At 51.6% G+C, this 12,760-nt stretch overlaps 1 protein-coding gene across 1 annotated transcript in view; it reads right to left on the bottom strand.

Moving 5' to 3' along the window:
* Positions 1-12,760, bottom strand: part of LOC122379132 (DENN domain-containing protein 4C-like) — a 26,132-nt gene extending 13,372 nt beyond the window's left edge. Inside the window, exons 1-14 of the mRNA XM_043361078.1 lie at positions 12,596-12,760; positions 8,320-8,691; positions 7,826-7,922; positions 6,096-6,288; positions 5,290-5,410; positions 4,907-5,079; positions 3,700-3,932; positions 3,183-3,453; positions 2,346-2,521; positions 1,926-2,040; positions 1,552-1,637; positions 1,202-1,305; positions 758-903; positions 449-559 (exon numbers count right to left, since the gene is read on the bottom strand). Of these exons, the coding sequence (XP_043217013.1) occupies positions 449-559; positions 758-903; positions 1,202-1,305; positions 1,552-1,637; positions 1,926-2,040; positions 2,346-2,521; positions 3,183-3,453; positions 3,700-3,932; positions 4,907-5,079; positions 5,290-5,410; positions 6,096-6,288; positions 7,826-7,922; positions 8,320-8,524 (2,031 nt within the window). The 5' untranslated portion in view covers positions 8,525-8,691; positions 12,596-12,760. The remainder of the gene's footprint in view (positions 1-448; positions 560-757; positions 904-1,201; positions 1,306-1,551; positions 1,638-1,925; positions 2,041-2,345; positions 2,522-3,182; positions 3,454-3,699; positions 3,933-4,906; positions 5,080-5,289; positions 5,411-6,095; positions 6,289-7,825; positions 7,923-8,319; positions 8,692-12,595) is intronic.

Raw genomic sequence — 12,760 nt, 5'->3', positions numbered from 1 at the left:
GGGAGGGTCAGGAACAGCTCCCGGTGCAGCTCTCCAAACTCCTGCCGAGGGAGGGGAGGAGTTAATGGGAGGCACCAGGAACAGCTCACAATTACTCCTCCGGAGAGGAGAGAGAAAGAAGTTAACGGGTGAAGTAAGACATAACTCACAAAACTCCTGCCGAGGGGAAGGAAGGAGGTTTGGGTCAGAACTCAGTTTGATGAAGATGATCGGGTTAGGCGAATGACCACTGACTGAGAAGGGGTCCGTTATGAATGGGTAACGAGGTTAGCGACATTTGCATACCATTTTGCTCACAACGCGTCGATGTGAAATAAGCAATTCTGTCGACTCATTTTACTAATCACTTCAAACGTGGTAATGCATTCGAAGAAATAAGCTCACAGAGTGAAATCAGTCTTTTTAAATCACGTTGTCCGAAAAGTGGAATGTAAGCACCCGAACTCACGTGGTAGACAAACTGCCTGCCCTCCATCTGTTCCGGGGGTGGCACAAACACTGTCCTCTCGCTCTGAGGGGTCTCCGACTCCAGCAGACGGCAGTCCGGAGAGTCCAGGTCCTGAAACATCGAGAGGGGGCACGTCAGAGTAGCATGTGACGGGTTCAGTCTGAACAGATGTGGTTGATCGAAACCGGGATAGCTTGCTTTGAAACAGAAATCATTGAAAACAAGATGCCGCTGTCAAGAAAGCCCAAGTCACATCTTATCAAGTAGAGAGGCATTTACGATTGCGAGAGCCGCCAGCCCGGCACTCGCCTTGGCGAGACACTCGTCGAAGAAGACGTGGTAGGCGTCCTTGTCGGAGACAAAGCTGCGCTCCTCGATGAACCTGATGAACGACTGCGTCGTCGTCAGCATCTGGTAGAACGGCTGGTACGCCTTGTCCCGAGACTTGAGGAAACCTGCCAACGGTAACGGCCGGGGGTTAGAACTACCAATTTTAGACTGCTGGTACGCCTTGTCCCGTGACTTGAGGAAACCTGGCAAGAGTGGCAGCCGGGAGTCAGTAATATGGACGATATACGGAAATGTTATGGCTGTCTTCAGACAGCAAGGCACTTAAAGTTCTCTTGCATATCAACACTGATAATTATCAACTAAGCCTTCTCAGAAGTCCTAAACCAGCACTATATCCTATCCAAAAAATATAAATCCCCCACTCCTCGCTCGTTCCCATGGTCAGCGCCCAGGTTGGCTTACCGTCTAGGTTGAACAGCGAGCTGGGGTCGGTGGTGCCGGTGGTGGGCTTCGACTTGATCGGCTTCAGGTACGCCTGGTACCCGCGCAGAATCGTAGCCATGAACCTGCCGTAGACGGGGTATCATAAGCTCCAGACGGTGAAAGTCGGAGCTCAGATAGAAACTGGAACTGTGATAGAGCTAAGAGAAGACGTAAAAAGAATTCGAAACCGCACATCCATCAAAAGTCATAACGCAATAAAAAAACACAGCTTGGTAGAAGTCACGGGTCTTTTCATGCTCTATTTTATGGAAAAAACACCCATATACATAATACAGCGCTGCCATGATGTGCATTGAGCAGGGCCCCACCTGAGGAAGGCCTCCTGGATTTCGATCTCCAGCTGGTGTTCCATCCTCTGAACCCGGAGGTCCATCTCTGGACTGCCTCCCTTCACCTGACCACGGGGAGGGATATAACACGTTAGAAAGGAACGCAGTGAATCACCATCTCCGGGCTGCTTCCCTTCGCCGGACCGCGATGGGTACAGCATATTGTCAGAAGGGCACAGCCACATGATAACAACACATCACGAATCAGTAGCTAATAAAAATATCCGGAACTAATAAAATTTAAAATACAACATCTCAAGTTGAGACCCTGCCTGTCTCAGACTGATGACATGATGACAACACAAGACTGATACCACAACCAGTCAATCATCATAAAATTTCACGTATCTCACCCTTTTCCTGGACATGGAGTACAGTCTGTCGAACACGGCCTCCAGCGAGTGGCGCAGCTGCTTGCAGGCCTTCTTCGGCAGCAGCTTGGTGACCAGGTGACGCTTCTCCTCGGCCCTGTGAGCGTACGGTCGGTAAGAAACGGGTTAGACGAGGTCAGAGCGCGCGGGGACGGGCGTGGACCCCGTGTTCAAGAGATTAGTCTGCCAGGCCTCATCAAACACAGAGTCAAAGAAAAATGTATCAAAATGCGTTAGACAAAACAGCAAAAGCCTACACTGCTGAACTGATGATCCAGCGTTATGAGCTTTGACATAAGCTAAATTCGACGCTAAATGGACCTTCAAAATAACAGCTAGCATGAATCTGTTTTCTTCATTTCAGTCACAGCCCTGACCGTGCCGTGCGCAGTAGATACTCACACGAAGATGGTGTTGGTGTCGAGGTCAACGCAGGTGACCTCTGGCGGCGGGTCGTACATGTCGAAATACCGACTGTCGAGACCGACCAGGAACGGTACGGGCGCAGACAGGATGTCGGCCAGGCCCAGCGGACACAGCGGGATGTACGGACACTGCCACAGGCACGGGAAGATCATCTGCAAACACAACACAGCGGGGTGTACGGTCTACGGACACTGCCACAGGCACCGGAAGATCATCTGCGAACAGAACACAGCGGGATGTACGGACACTGCCACAGGCACGGGAAGATCATCTGCAAACAGAACACAGCGGGATGTACGGACACTGCCACAGGCACGGGAAGATCATCTGCGAACAGAACACAGCGGGATGTACGGACACTGCCACAGGCACGGGAAGATCATCTGCAAACAGAACACAGCGGGATGTACGGACACTGCCACAGGCACGGGAAGATCATCTGCGAACAGAACACAGCGGGATGTACGGACACTGCCACAGGCACGGGAAGATCATCTGCGAATGGATAAAACCGGTAAGTGATGACCGTCCTACACAAACAAACATATGAATCAGGCAGCGCCACGAGATGCCCCTAAAATCGGAACGGGCAATGTTCATCGATAAACCCATGAGACTCGACAAAGATCACCAAGTAGAATGTAGATTCATCGTATGCTTGGGTACTAGCTAAAAATAACATCATCCCCAATTTCCACACGCTGATCAGAATAGACCATCACAACCCCAGCCATCTGATTACCATGGAGACGGCCTCTGAGGGTACCCACTTACCATGGAGACGGCCTCTGAGGGGGTACCCCCCTCCCTTACCATGGAGACGGCCTCGGCCACCCTGGTGAGTACGTCCGGCCGCAGGCTGTGCAGCAGCAGCTTCTGCTCCGTCAGCGTGAACAGCAGCACCAGCAGACTGTTGTCCGGGCCCAGGTTCTTCAGCAGCTTACAGAAGCTGGCGCCGCTCTGGGGCAGTGGCGAGAAGTACGGCTGGGCGACCACGATCGGTGCCCCGCCGTCCAGCTGCACGTGCACGTACGGCCGAGCCACGGAGGGGAACGGTACCTCCAGCAGGATGTGGCTGATGTACCTGGACGGGGAAGAGGCGGGCGTATGTGAGACTGTGTGATAATGTGACGATAGCTACTGGTCTAACCAACAGGCATCTGAGCACAGTCCTGGGTTCATTTGGATTGGTGAAAGGCAAATCTAGGTTACTCTTTACGTGCAGTGTTTGATCTCCCCCTTTTGACCATCCTACTCCGCACCGAGGTCCCTCCCTCCCTCTCCTTACCCCACTCTGCCCCTCTCCCCACTCCACTCTCCCTCTGCGCACCTCTCGAGCGGAACGGACGTGGGTCTGCCCGAGATGGCCGTCTGGTGCAGAAACTGCAGGAACTTCTCGAACGTGTCGAAGAAGGGCCAGTGGGAGAGCACGCCGATCGACTTGTTGGCGTTGACGGAGATCTCTGAGGGGTGGTGGGTGTCGATGCCCAGCTGGAGGCGCTGCTGCTCCGTCAGACGAGAGTCCGGGTAACGCTCGTAGAACGTTATGGAGCTGCCGTACACCTGGGGCGGAGAGGTACAGAGTCACTGGGAGTGGACTCGCCGAACAAGCGGTTCACAGTTTCACACATCGAGAATACTCAGCAGGCGACCGCATTACAGAAATGGCTGGAGGACAAACAAAAACGTTGATATTCAGAGCGACACAGACACTGCCATTGAAGAAAAACGAAACAATCCAACTTCTACTCAACAGAATCGGAAAATCAATAAAAGGCAACTGGTGACACGAATAGCAATAGAAACACAAGCATCCCGTTTCCACCAGCAACAAGTTATCAACATGTCATATTGCATGCCGTAGCGTAACATCAACGCTGCACTAAAACACGTGGTAAAATACCTCCGATAACCATCCTATTATCTATCGGCACGTTGTTGAACGATGAGTGGAGCCGGGCCCGAGTGCTGCCCCCGCGGCTGATATCGCCCAGACACCCCGGTGAGGGGGCGGCTATCGGTCACACACCTCTATCAGACGGGTTTTACTACAGGCCCCACGGTAAGCGGAGAGCGCTGTCGGCCAGTACACGACACCGCGCGGGGTGGGTGATAACCCGATACACACCAGGAAGTACCATCCGAAACCGATGCCGCCACGGAGTTTTGGGAACGCAGGCTAGCTAGAATAATTGAATTCTTTGGAAACCATAGACGAAATTTAGAATTGTGAAGAACTGGCAAAACTGCCTCATTATTTCTGTTTCAACTTTGGACGGAGACATAATGACATTCAATATTCCACCACCGCGTTCAGGGTTCACTCGTTCAATCATTTTAATCAAAAATTTCGTGACACATCGAAATTATCGGCGCCAGCACCGCACGCCCGACTGACCCGAACTACAGCCGACCAGTCCACCAAATAAACAACGAGCCAATAACTGCCGCTCGGCAGACAGCCGTCAGCCGCACAGGCAATCACCACTCGTCGAAACTCAATTTCGCCCAATCCAGCTCGGCGGCGGCGTTCTCACCTTTTCCGCGCCGTCTGCCACGGTAAAAACGAACGTCGAGAAGACGGGTTTGGGCGTGGCGGCCTGCGAGGGCCAGCACTCGACTGTGGCGCCCATGGGCAGGCAGAACATGGGCACTGACTCGGGCAGCGGGAAGTAGGGACGGTCCTCCAGCGGGAACCGGCCCAGCAGACCTGAGGGAGACATAGGCAGCGGTCAGAGCGGGGACGTACCACTTGTGTGCGGAATTAAATAGTACGACGGGAGAGGTGATAGAACATATGAAGAGTTGCTGTGTTCCAAAAAAGACGATTAAAACATTACGTTCCCGAATGACATACAGAAATAAATCCTCAATAAAAAATAGATGAAAGGAAACATTGCCACAATTATAGACGGCGCACCTGGCTTGTAGACGACCCTCGTCGGTTGTCGCATCGACTTTTTGTAGCAGATGTAGACGTCGGATCCGACCATGCCCTTGTTGAGGGTCTTCGGTATGATACAGTAGGTGTGCGGCGGTACCTGGAGGGACGGTAATACAGTCACTACTCCGACTCAGGAGAGAGACATGTCAGTCACGATCCGGCAGACATGGGCCGGCGTGCGGCGCCGACCCATTGTGGGCATTATTAGATAAACGAGGCGGATCACTGACTGCGCGTCACCGGGCTGATACATAGAGTCAACAGGAAGGGAGCACGGCAGCGGGGGCGGATAACGGGGCGGCTAGCTCACTCAATTTCGTATCTCTGCCGCGGCAGCCGACTAGATACTCTCAGGCACATCGGCAGGGCAACAGTGACCACACACGCACCGCATCTTGACGGTACTTGTCAGAATGATGATCTCTCTACATTCCACTTGAAAACATAAGCTTATCTTTCATCTCACTACTACAAACGGGCTTACCGGCCTCTTGTACCATTAATAGTGTCAAAAACCCTGTCTCGTCTAATCCCCACAGTCCACCGTTTATGAACACGACTCTTGTGGTATTCAGCTGTCCATGACCATGCCTTCCGTTAACACAACCGTTTCGTCGATTAACATGACGTCTCGTCTCACAAAAATGCTTTCCCCTTTCCGTGATCATAACAAAATTCACACCTTTACACCTTTTAACACAATTCCTCCTTTCTCCGAAGATTAGCCCGGGCAGCTCTCTCACCTCGCCACTTCTAACCCTGCTCACCCGTTCCCGTCTCACCTCATCCTTAGTGAGCACGATGACGCAAATGTCTGTGACGACCAGCTCGTTGCAGGGCGAGGAGTCGGACGCACGTCTGTACGTGATGTACGTGCGCGCAGTGCTGTTGTTCACGTTGGCTATCCGGCCGGTGGGAGTGAACTCGACCACCTGCGAGTCGGGCATCACGTACTCCTTGCCATCGTACAGCACGCTGAGGGGAGAGAGAAACGGTGAGACGCCCACTGACGAAGGAAGGAAGGGGGGGGGGCAAGGAAGGAGATAGAGGAGGCACAAAGGGGGAAATACGAGGATAAATAAAACAAAAAGAAAATAGAGACTCCCGGGTTCTGTCGCAGGGAATCATGAGTCAATCGGAGTTCAGCCCCCTCAAGGACAAGGTGCCCAAATAACGATGGTTTACGACTACGTTACTGCCAAAATCAATTAATAGAAGCCGGCGCTAAGCAAAAACTAAAAAGCCTATCAAACATCCACAAAAAAGCTGAAACGTTTAACCAGGATATCAGCGTGACGGCACATGACGATTGCGAATATTTTTATCGGCGAAGTTTGCTACAATACGCTTGAAGAATAAAAAACTTTACCTACGCAACACATTATTAATGTCAGTTAAGAGTAGCGAGATTTCTGTGTAAATTGATTCCTTTGAACTCGTAGCCGTGACCCGAAAGTTCAAGCGGTTTCGATGTGAGATCGGACTTTTCCCGCAGGCGTCTCCTACAATAGACCTAGAGAGTGTGGGTGTCCACAGCGCGGCGGGTCACCCCATCTGACCCACCAGACCACGGGAGCGTGAGTGTGGGTGTCCACCGGCGGGGAGGGCCAATCCAATCTGACCCACCGGGCCCCCGGGCCCCCGGGAGCCGGACGTCAAACGGCAGCCGCCGCCGCCGCCCGGCTCATCCGACCGAATTATACAATCAGGCCCCGAAACGCGGCGCATCCGCCGAGCTCCCGCCCGGCGCGGCCGGCTGGGGCCGCCCACCCGGCTGTATCAACTCGGCACGAGCCCGAGTCAAATTACTGTTATTTAAACAGCGGCGGCCTCGGGTGATGGCCGGTCGTCTGCAGTGGTAGATAATGCCGTCAGGAAACCCGGGCTCTGTCGGCCGGCCGTCTCCCAGCAACGCTACCACACGTTACCAAACAGTCAGCCAGCTGGGCGGTCCGGCGGCCGCACGACACAGCGTGGAAAAACGGGCGGACCGAGCACGCCGGACGCGGGAGAAAGCGGCCGATCCCGGAGTCATGCCGCAGGAAAACGTGCAGCGTCGGAGCGGCAACACGTCGGACCGCCGCCGCTGCTCGGTCAGCCGGAGATAGCCCTCCCGGCCGGCTGCCATGGAGTGGGACCCAGCTCCGATTGAGACAGATCACATCAGTGACGACATGACTGACAGTATCGAATTTCCAGCCGAGCCGCACGACTTGTCTCAGCTACAGGCGATTGAAAGGTATCAACGCGACAGCGAAGCGCCGCGTCTATTGCGTTTCCGAGGTCAGCCGGGAGCGGTGCGTCAGCTCACGACGCAAAAACAGAACAGAACCGGCGATATCGATTAATCAAACGCTCCGACAGGCTGCTCGCTGACGGGTTCCGACAAAGCAGGGCATCTCTTTGTCGGTAAAACCAGCGATGGACATACTATTCTAACATGTCATGCTTGTATATTTGTGTCTATTTGTGTACTCAGGGTCACGCGCCCACCCCCGGCTCCGAAACTAACCCGATGTCGACGAGCGGTGGCTTGTCCCAGCCGCGTTTGTAGCAGAGCAGCACCTCGGGACTGCGGATGCTGCCGTGGTTCAGGTCGGCCGACAGACCTGGCGACACGGACACACGCTGTCAAACGTAAACACAGGCACGTTAGCTGCAGAGCCGCCCCCTGACTCACAGCCAGACGCCGGCAGACGGAACACATGTGCTCAGTGAGGGCACATAAATGCACATTATGCAAATACGATGACATCCCGCTGCATTCCAAGGCTAGCCAGTTATGGTCGTAAGCCAGGCTATCTCATACCCGTGAAATGTCAAACCCCGGCAGAACGTTGATCTTTTCTTTTTACCCTTCTGACATCTGGTCCAGAATAATAACGTGATAGGTCACCCAAAAGAGCCAGCCATCCATCAGAAAAAAAGGTACCAGCCCTCCCCATAATGCACCCTACCCTCTGCCATTCTCCCCCGGTCCCGCGGCCCCGTAGCGCGGCCACCGACCTGTGGGCGTCTTCTCGATGCACCGGTAGCCGGACGGCACCGGCTCCTCGGACGGAAAGATGACGGCCACGTCCGTGATCGGCGCATAGTTGTGGGACGGTTTGAGCGGAAAGTCCTCGAGCGGCGCGTCCAGCTCGCACAGCTGCTCGGGCAGCCCGCAGTGGATGAAGTAGTCGGCTACCTGGCGGTCAGGCGGCACGTCCATGGCGACGACCGAAGGCCGGACGCGGCCGCGTGCGCACTAGCGACACCGCCTCACCGAAGGATGCCTTGGTGGCTAGATCCGGTGAAGACTGGATGACCCACAGCCAAAAACTTCTGCAGTCCCTCACTGATGAGAGGGCATGGTGTTGAGATTCAGGAGAAAGCGAGCTGAAACAGACAAATGGTAAAATACCATGTCAGCACTGCAGTGTGGATCATTGAATGCTTTTACATTAGCAGAATTAACATAATTACTAATGTAATATGAGTTGTGAACATTGTTAATGAGACTAAAAAATATTCTTGCAAAACAACATTGCAAAATGTTAATATGCCTTAGTGGACTGATTTATCCATAGATGTCACAATGCATTTTATTCACTGTATTACATGATTTTCTTTAAAGATGTACCTATTACAAAATGCAGGCTTTTCAACTCAAGGTAAAATTAAATATCCATCTGAATAAACGACTCCATAATTCCCTTCCCCTACTAAGGACATGCAAACTCATTCCAAAGTAAATATTGTTCAAAATTTATGAAAACATTCACACACCAACTGACCCACCGCCACAATGAGTATGTACATGTAGCAGGTATGTGTATGTATATTATGTGTATATATGTATGTGTTATGTGTATGTGTATATACTACATACACAATGAGTGTATGTAGTAGTAGGGTGACCGGTTTTGCAAAAAGTTTCGAAAAGTTTTGCTCCCCAGGTCTAATCTAACGTATTTGAGGGTGCTGATCACGAATCCGGCGGAAAAAATATAAAATTCGATTTTTTTTTGACCGCCCCGGCTCTTTGAATATTTCCGGTTTTCTCAATTTTTGCATGTTTTTGAATAATATGATGAATGTAATGAAAAAATATTAACAATGTATCGCTAAATGCATGTACCAGTCGATTCGGCATACAGCGGCGTCGAAATCGGCACGCCGCCTGCTTCACCGGCCTCGCAGGAAAGCATAAGGCTCGGGAGGTTTGCGTTAGTTACCAGACTCTCCATAGATGGCGCTGGCGTAGCCGCCCGCCGGCCGGTCGTTGCCGTGCCGTTCACAGCCCCGGCGGTCACTTGCGACCGTCGTGGTCGTTATGCTACGTCTATCAAAGCACGACAGAAATGCTCACTTCATTTTTATGTTACTTCAGACACATTTTAGACCTAATGTTGAATTGGATAAATGACTATCGTGCATTGGCGAAATAGTGGAGTGCGCTCGGGAGCCATTTACAATAGCGAGGAACGTAGGTGGATTGATCTGAGTAACACATGACACTGCGTTCACTGTTGATATGAAGTTTATTCACACTATGTAGTCGGGTGACATGAGAACAAAGTGACTAACATACCTTGTGTGCGACACATGGATGAAGCTAATGCTACTTTTTCATTTTGTTTCGGTAGGCCCGTTTGTTCAGAGCGTAGCCGTCCTGTCGGTCTGCGCCTGTTACAGCTGTGACTGATTCGGTGGTCAGCTTTACAGCCCTTTCGGTGGATTGGGTATGGCAGGAGACCCCCGTTTTAAGGGGAGTCTGTAGAAAGTCGCGCAACTCATCCTCGCTCATGTGCCGTACACAAGGGGGCTCAATGTCTCGGCCCTCGTCAACCGCTCGCTGCACGTTAACCAGTTCCATATAGTTGTTCGCTTGAACGTTAATTTCCGGCAGCCGGAAGTGCCGAATGGGCTGCTGCTGTGGCGGTGGGGGTGGCAGCTTTGGCGGCGGTCGTGGCGGCGGTGCCGGCGGTGGTGGTGGTGGCCGCCGCCGTTTCAGACGCCGCTGCTGCTGTTGTGGCGGCGGCGGCGGGGGCGGCGGTGGTGGTGGCGGTGGCCGCCGCCTCTGTCGCCGCTGCTTCTGCTGTGGCGGGGGCGGGAACGGCGGCTGCTCCTGTCGCTGCCCTTTTTGACGAATGCTCCGGATTATGCGGACTGCATCTGCCCTAATGCCATGATTTTCATCGCCGAGCATGGCGAGCAGCACATTTTCCTCATGAGCCATGTAAGCATTCCTCTCGCGCTACTTTGCATGCACGCCAGCGACTCGCCAGTGAAGTTCAGCCGCTGGCGGCGCAGCTGCTGGCACACGTGAGAGGGTGCATACACCACGTCCGATTTCTGTTTGATGCAAATTATACCGGGCACATACACACAAACTATGTATCGTGCCAGCAGGCACAGCTCGTCAGAGGGCTGCTCTACCGACATGTAATACCGGCGCCGCCCCGCCGCCGACGCCACAACAGCAGCAGCGGCGTCTGAAACGGCGGCGGCCATCACCACCACCACCACCACCGCCGGCACCGCCGCCACGACCGCCGCCAAAGCTGCCACCCCCACCGCCACAGCAGCAGCCCATTCGGCACTTCCGGCTGCCGGAAATTAACGTTCAAGCGAACAACTATATGGAACTGGTTAACGTGCAGCGAGCGGTTGACGAGGGCCGAGACATTGACACATGAGCGAGGATGAGTTGCGCGACTTTCTACAGACTCCCCTTAAAACGGGGGTCCCCTGCCATACCCATGCCATACCCCCCTGCCATCCACCGAAAGGGCTGTAAAGCTGACCACCGAATCAGTCACAGCTGTAACAGGCGCAGACCGACAGGACGGCTACGCTCTGAACAAACGGGCCTACCGAAACAAAATGAAAAAAGTAGCATTAGCTTCATCCATGTGTCGTACACAAGGTATGTTAGTCACTTTGATCTCTTGTCACCCGACTACATAGTGTGAATAAACTTCATATCAACAGTGAACGCAGTGTCATGTGTTACTCAGATCAATCCACCTACGCTCCTCGCTATTGTAAATGGCTCCCGAGCGCACTCCACTATTTCGCCAATGCACGATAGTCATTTATCCAATTCAACATTAGGTCTAAAATGTGTCTGAAGTAACATAAAAATGAAGTGAGCACTTCTGTCGTGCTTTGATAGACGTAGCATAACGACCACGACGGTCGCAAGTGACCGCCGGGGCTGTGAACGGCACGGCAACGACCGGCCGGCGGGCGGCTACGCCAGCGCCATCTATGGAGAGAATCGGGTAACTAACGCAAACCTTCCGAGCCTTATGCTTTCCTGCGAGGCCGGTGAAGCAGGCGGCGTGCCGATTTCGACGCCGCTGTATGCCGAATCGACTGGTACATGCATTTAGCGATACATTGTTAAAATTTTTTCATTACATTCATCATATTATTCAAAAACATGCAAAAATTGAGAAAACCGGAAATATTCAAAGAGCCGGGGCGGTCAAAAAAAATTCGAATTTTATATTTTTTCCGCCGGATTCGTGATCAGCACCCCCAAATACGTTAGATTGGACCTGGGGAGCAAAACTTTTCGAAACTTTTTGCAAAACCGGTCACCCTAATGTAGTAGGTAGGTAGGTAGGTATCTCCTATTCACTGAAATAATTAAAAGTGATGACTTCTTGTACTGTCACTGTTGCTAATACTAATAGTGAACTCCAGCACTCATGCATATTGAAAAAAAAACATTGCACAAATCAAGAACATTGATAGAGAAAAATCAAGAGCACACATGAACAAGTTCTTTATGAGGTCATATGCACCAAATGATTGACATATTTAGCTATGACATAGTCTGAGTTTTAATCTGGTATGATAAAGAGAGATTATGGTTTCAATTAGGTTAATCTGCCTGACAAAAAAGAAAACATTGAATAGGTAGTGGATTACATGAATATGTCCCTGAAGGTTTGAATAAAACTCAAAATCCTAAAATATTTAGAACAACACTTCAAACAAAGCAGAAAACACAATCAGCCCAAATAGACGTTCTTCTGAAATTAATAAATATAACTCAGGTCATATTCTAAAAAATATCACACGTCAACATCAATGGAAAACGATTAAGACTTTACATCACAAATATGGTAGGGACTACGAGACTTATAGCACTGAAACAGCAGCACGGAACCAGTAGAAGGTACCAAGGTGTATTGTGTGCGCATGCCTAAATTTATGGTGGTAGCTTGCATGCACATTTGAAGCCACTCAGAAGGTTCATCAGAGTTGCTGCCACCTCACAACTCACCGTCAGTTCTGTGGACAAGGGAAGTGCTTTTGGATTCAGATTGTGAATTGTGGTGAAATGCCAGAAACCACATCTAAGAAGTCACAACAAAGCTATATCAAGTTGCCTTAAATGCACAATGCATCCTGCAATTTAAACAAAAAAATCGATTATATCATCACAGTT

This window comes from Amphibalanus amphitrite, unplaced genomic scaffold, assembly GCF_019059575.1.
Source record: "Amphibalanus amphitrite isolate SeventyFive unplaced genomic scaffold, NRLGWU_Aamphi_draft 000072F_arrow, whole genome shotgun sequence".
Lineage (NCBI taxonomy): Eukaryota > Metazoa > Arthropoda > Thecostraca > Balanomorpha > Balanidae > Amphibalanus > Amphibalanus amphitrite.
The sequence above is the reverse complement of the archived record's forward strand: the minus strand, read 5'-3'. Positions and strand labels throughout refer to the sequence as shown.